Source organism: Malurus melanocephalus, unplaced genomic scaffold (genome assembly GCF_030028575.1).
Source record: "Malurus melanocephalus ecotype Western Australia unplaced genomic scaffold, MMel_1.1 scaffold_672, whole genome shotgun sequence".
Taxonomy (NCBI): domain Eukaryota; kingdom Metazoa; phylum Chordata; class Aves; order Passeriformes; family Maluridae; genus Malurus; species Malurus melanocephalus.
The window spans coordinates 187428-193573 of NW_026623904.1; the positions used below are offsets into that span (position 1 = coordinate 187428).

The window sequence follows — 6146 nt, forward strand, 5'->3', positions numbered from 1 at the left end:
TGTGGATCTCGAGGGCTGTTGGGTGGAGAGGGTGGCTGGAGGGTTTCTCCAGGAGGTTCTTTGTTCTCTCCAACACATTATTCCAACTCTGACTCGTTGGGTGACAGAAGAGAGAGCTCCCCACAAGGCTGGGGTAGAGGGTGGGACCAGCACCACCCATCTCTGCTCACCACCGAGCACTTTGCAGGGCTCTGCTTTGGAAAAACCTTCCTTCAGCCAGAATTTGATTTCAAATCCCATTTTTTTTTCTTCAAACTGCCCTGTAATCCATTAGAAACGCAGTAAGGTGAACGCTAAGATGAACTGAATTTTCCACAAATGCTTTGTTCTTTTTTCAGCTGTTCAACCCAAAATATTGGGATTATTTCATGTACTTCTACCACATTTACATGCTGCTGTTATTCCCTGGTTTTCCTCCTCACTTTGCCATGGGCTACACGCAGGATTACAAGGTAAATTCCTGGAAATGCAGCACGTTTGGGGAGGGCAGGAGGGATCAGCACTGAAGGATATTTGGATATAGAATTGTGGAATCATTCAGGCTGGAAAACACCTCTGAGCTATTTGAGTCCAACCCTACGACTGGCAGCTTGAGGTGTTTTTGATTCACAAGCAGCTTTGCAGCCAGCACAAAATATTAAAATACAAAAAGAGGTCGAATTTTACCCCGTAATCACAATGGTGACAGATTTTATTCCCTTTTCATTTCCTGGGCCGTTCCCAGGGGTGCAGCTGGCCAAATTAAACTATCCCATAAATCCCATAAATTAAATTATCCCATAATCCCATAAATTTTTGCCTTCCCAGGCAGGAGCTCGTGCCCAGCTGCGCATCTCGGGGCTCTTCCCCTCGGCATACTGGTGTGGCCAGGCACTGGTGGACATCCCATTCTGCTGGATCCTGCTCTTCTCCATGTTTGGCCTCGAGTTTGCCATGAGCAGCAAGATTTCTGGGAGTGCCAGCACCTTCTTCTTGTTGGTACGGCCCTTTCTGGTGCCTGCTGGTTGGTTTGGGAGGGATGGGGGGAAATGTTTTGTGGGAATATCTGTGACACCGTGGGTGCAGATGGTGCTGGAACCCTCTGGGTGCCCTTACTGGGGGGTTTCACGTCCCAGCATTTGGGGATAAAGGGAATAAATCTTGCCTCAGTCTATTCCTTTACACCTCACTGTGAAATCTGGTAATTTCCAAACATCCTGATCTCATTCTGGGATTATTTCCACAGATTCCCATCAATATAATGAGTTTCTGGGGGTTTACATCACTCCATCTTCTCCAACAAAAGCCTTTTTTTTATCCTGTAGATCGTGGGGACATTGGGTTATGGAATTTCTCTCGTTCTCCTCATTTACCTGATCTCCTTCAACTCCCGCAAAGGATGGAGCTGTGATCTCTGGTCTTTCCTCCTGATCATGGTGAGCACTGCTGGGTTTACAAACTTGTGTTTTGAGATCTTCAGGATGTGCTAGATGTCCAAACACCAAGAAGAGATGAGAAACATAAACCTGGGTGTGTTTTATTGCAGCMAATTCTGTATTAAATTTGTGTTCTGTCCTCACAATCCTGCCATGACGTGGGGAAATACCCAGATCCAGACAGGAAGGAAGGCAAAAATTATTATTTATCACTCTGCTTGACACCTCATATCCAAGAGATGTAAARTGTTGGGACAGAAGCCATCAGTTTGATCATCCAAGCCTGGCCTGGAAGGAGATGGATTATTTGGATCAGGATGGGAAGGAACAGGATGGAATCCCATGCTTGATTGGGAAGAAATCACCAGAATTAAAAACTTCCCCAGCTGGCCCAAACCATCAGGCAGAGATGGCTGAGGATCTCCTGAGCGCTCACTCCCTCTCACCTTTCTAATTTTCTGTCCATTTTTACGAATTCAGCAGGGAATTACAAATCTAGACCCACACAATGTTTAAGAGCAGTGAGTAACCCTTCCCACCAGCTGAGCCAGCCTCTTGTTTTATTTCCAGGGGTGCCTTATTTCTGTTTTCATCGGCAGAGTCATGGATGTTTTCATCCACCACAACACCTCCATCTACGCCCTGTCCCTCTTGGTCCCCGTGTAYCCCCTGATGGGGTTTGTGATCCACACCCAGCAGGTGAGCGGTGTTCTGGGCAAGGAGAGACCTAAAACACAGCTCTGGCTCCTTGGGAGGAAAGTCTGGGGGAGCTGCACCAAAATCTGGTGGGAGCTGCACCAAAATCTGGTGGGAGCTGCACCAAAATCTGGTGGGAGCTGCATCAAAATCTGGTGGCGGCTCCAGGCTGGGAAGGCTCATCCTGGCTGGGATTTTCCAGAGTCCATCATTGCTGGTGTTCATTGTGTATTTTTTTTTTCAATTCTGACAGATTTTCATGGAGGACACRAAGATGTTTAATGTGGCTCCAGGTGATGAAGTACTGATGGCTGTCTTTGCAGTAAGAAAACATTTAACACTGCTTTTATTTAAGAATGTTCTCCTAAAGCCCCTCCTTGTTTATGAGGAAGCAGGAGGAGGATCTGAGTGGGCCTGGATGATGTTTTACCCTCTCTGCTGAAATAATTTCACACCTTTGGAACGGGGAAAGCAAAATGGAATTAGCCCAGATCACTAATGCTGCCCTGTTGTTTTCTGAATTGGTCTTTTTCCCTGCCCTGAGTGTTTTCTGCAGGGTTGATTACCCTGAATTTCAACRTTAATGGATTTCATTTTCACATTTCAGTTGCTCACACGTATTTTACAGCAGTGCCAGCTGTGGTGGGAGGGAAGGCAAAGCTGTTAAYGTGGCAACCTCTGTTTTCCAGCCTTACATCCACTCTGTGGCTTTCATTCTCCTKCTTCGCTGTTTGGAACTAAAATATGGGAAATCAGTGCTGAGAAAGGACCCRGTATTTAGGTTTGTACAAACACACAAATGTGAATTCTAAACTCMCACCCCACTGCTTCGCCTTGAAGACATCATTACCTTTGTGTCCCTATTCTAAAATATATATATTTTTTTAATACTTGTGGGTTTTTAATGACAAAAATGGTCCCTACAGTTCTGTGATAATATAAAACAGCTCTTGAGATTGTCAGTGCCTCCACAGGTTGCTGCCTGTGCTCTGGGATGCAGCATTTTCTTTTTGGTATCAAACAGAAAGATTATACATATAAATATTATAAATCATAATAAATATAATAAAAAATATAATCAATAAAGACAAATAAAATAATGAAAATAAAATATTAAAAATAATATTATAATAATAGTAATTACTATAATAATAGTAACCAACCCCAATAATAATAATAATGATGATGAAGATAGTAGTAATTATAATATAATATCAATTCAATCAGAGGGAAATTCACTCCAAAATGCACTGGTGGAGAACAAGGGAAATAAATAAAACCCTAAGACAAGTCTGGTGGGTTTTCAGGATTTCCCCAAAGAAAGAAAGCAGCCAGCAGCATCCCAAGGAGCCCGAGGAGGAAGATGAAGATGTTAAAGCTGAAAGGGAAGCAGTGAGAAATGCTATGGTGGCTCCGAGTCAGGAGGAGGTACCTYTAAGTGTTGTCTATTTTATTTTATTTTACTTTACTTTCCTTTATTTTATTTTATTCCTGGTAGAACAAAAACCACCCACTATCAATCAGCCCAGGCCAATGCTTTGGCTGTTTTGTTCTCACTGGGTTTTTTGKTTTTTTTTGGGAAAACCAAAATCCCAACATTGTGGATTTCATCAGAAGAAAGCTCTTAAGAGGAACCCGGACAATAAAGTGTCCTGTTGYAGCTCATGCTCCTGGTGAACTAAAAACAAAGATCTTTACAAGGTTTTCTGCCTTTTTAATAGAAAAATGTAACTGAAAGATCAATGCTGTCCAAGATAATAAATTAATCTCGCTTCTCCCTCCTCTTTTTCAGAAATCAGTCATAATAGTCAGCAATCTGTGCAAGGAATAYAAAATAAAGCAAACTGGCTCATTTTTTAAGAAGAAGAAGAAGAAGAAATCAGCCACCAAAAACCTTTCCTTCTGTGTTAAAAAAGGTGAGAAGTGGGGCTGTTCCCCAGCCCTGTTTGTTTATTCCCTGCAGATTCTCAGTTCTCTGAGCAAGAAAGGCCAAATCTGTWTGTTCAGTCTGGGGTTGATGTGTTAATGAGCAGCTTGCATTTTATTAATTACCTGTGGCAGTTGATTATCTAAAATAATCTAAATCTAAAAGATCCTGAGGAGAGAGGACCACTTTGGCAGCAGCTCCTGGAGAAATTCATAGCATCAGTTTGAGTTCAAAGGTTATGGGCTCTCTGAGCATGTATTTTATACAATAAAACTGTTCATTTTACAATCTTTGACATTAAAGTGCTGTCTTTTATATATATTTTTGTGGGATTGTGCCTGCTGTATTTCTTGAATGGGGAGTAGYCCTAAGAAATTTTATTTATGTGTTGATTCCAGGAGAAGTATTAGGACTTCTGGGACCCAACGGGGCTGGGAAGAGCACAGCAATCAAAATGATTACTGGAGAGACATCCCTGACTGCTGGGCAGGTAGGAGACCTCTGGGAAAAGGGGATGGATCCATGACAAAATTGCAAACCYTGCACCTGGGCTGAGCTGCTGTTTTTATCCAGGCTGTGATTTTTGTCACAGAATTATAACCGGTCAAGGTTTCCGGATTTGTCCTGCTATTAAATTCAATAATGTAGGGATAAAATCATTGTGAGCTGCTTCTAATTTTGATAAGGCACTGTTTCTGCCCTAATTGGTCACGTTTCTGTTTAATAACGGTGTGAAATCCCTCCCTCACTCTGGCTTTCCTCACCCAAACCCCGCTGCACCCCACAACCCTCCCCTGAACCAGCCCTACACTGGGCGAGGCTCTGTCAGAGGACAAATCTCAGCCTGGTCGTGCAGGTGCTGATGAAAACTGGAGATGGAGGAGGCTCCCAGGAGCAGAATCCTGCATTTTTGGGCTACTGCCCCCAGGAGAACCCGCTGTGGCTGGAGCTCACCCCGCAGCAGCACCTGAGCATCTACGGGGCCGTGAAGGGACTGAGAAAGGAGGACACAGCCAGTGCTGTGGACAGGTACAGATATGGCATGGGGAGAGTCACTGCTTCACCCCTCAGCTCCCCATACAGGGAGGGCACCAGAAAGTCAAAATTCACAAAGAAAACCTCGAAAGGAACGCAAAAAACTCAGCCACAAAAGCGCTTTAGTGGGCGGGTTAAGAAAACCTCCAATTTTCCTGAGTGCTTTCGGTGGGGATAAATTCACCATTAATGCCCTTTWAAGTGCGTTATCTTTAGGCAGCTTTTCTAAAAATCTCTGCTGTTGGAGCTTGGCAGCACAAGGAAGGGTKCTCAGCTGACATTGGCAAGGGAGAGTGGATTCATAATGCTGCTGACACTGATGATGGGTTTAGAAAAGAGCTTGTGGCTTCTTCAGTACATTTTGCTTCAAACAGTCACTTACATTTGAATAACACAATAAATGTTTAATGAAAACAAGCAAGAGTCAAGAGCAAGGGGAGGGAATGTTCCTTTTTCTTGTCATTTTGGCAACTCTTGATGAGAATATTGATTTGGAGTAATAAGAATGCTCTTTTTTCACTCGTTCCCTCTCCCCGCAGGATTGTGAATGCCCTGCAGCTCCAAGACTACTTAAACAAAAAAGTCAGAAAATTACCTGCTGGGATAACCAGAAAGGTGTGTTTTGGGTTGTCTATAATGAGCCCTGCAATGCTCAAGCACTAATTAAAACCCTCCTTCCTGAGTGGAGGGACCAACCTGTGCTCTGGGAGAGCATCGTGTTGGGTGGATGATGGACACRAGCCTTTCCCAACCCCAAATTTCCCATAAATCAGAACTCTGGCTCCCATGAATCAGGAGCTGTATGGGGACAGTGCCAGGGCATGCAGCAGCTCTGTCTGAGCCCTTTTTCCATGTCACAGCTCTGTGTGGCACTGTCCATGCTGGGCAACCCCTCCGTGCTGCTCCTGGACGAGCCCTCCACCGGGATGGACCCCAGCGGGCAGCGCTGTGTCTGGTGAGCACCCTGGGGAAAGGGTGGGAACCCAAAATGGATGTTTAGAAAAAGGTTTTTACCTTATCCATGGATGGTGCTGTTCCTCACGTGCCAGTGGTTCTGTTGGAAAATCCATTTT

The 6146-nt window shown here is 44.2% G+C and overlaps 1 protein-coding gene across 1 annotated transcript in view; it reads left to right on the forward strand.

The window, feature by feature from the left end:
- LOC130584172 (ABC-type organic anion transporter ABCA8-like) overlaps positions 1–6146 on the forward strand; it is a 23906-nt gene that overhangs the window by 14693 nt on the left and 3067 nt on the right. The window contains 12 exon segments of the mRNA XM_057383990.1: positions 339–452; positions 808–978; positions 1305–1415; positions 1986–2114; positions 2365–2433; positions 2801–2892; positions 3419–3539; positions 3904–4027; positions 4437–4528; positions 4895–5067; positions 5613–5688; positions 5934–6028. Coding sequence (XP_057239973.1) covers positions 339–452; positions 808–978; positions 1305–1415; positions 1986–2114; positions 2365–2433; positions 2801–2892; positions 3419–3539; positions 3904–4027; positions 4437–4528; positions 4895–5067; positions 5613–5688; positions 5934–6028 — 1367 coding nt within the window.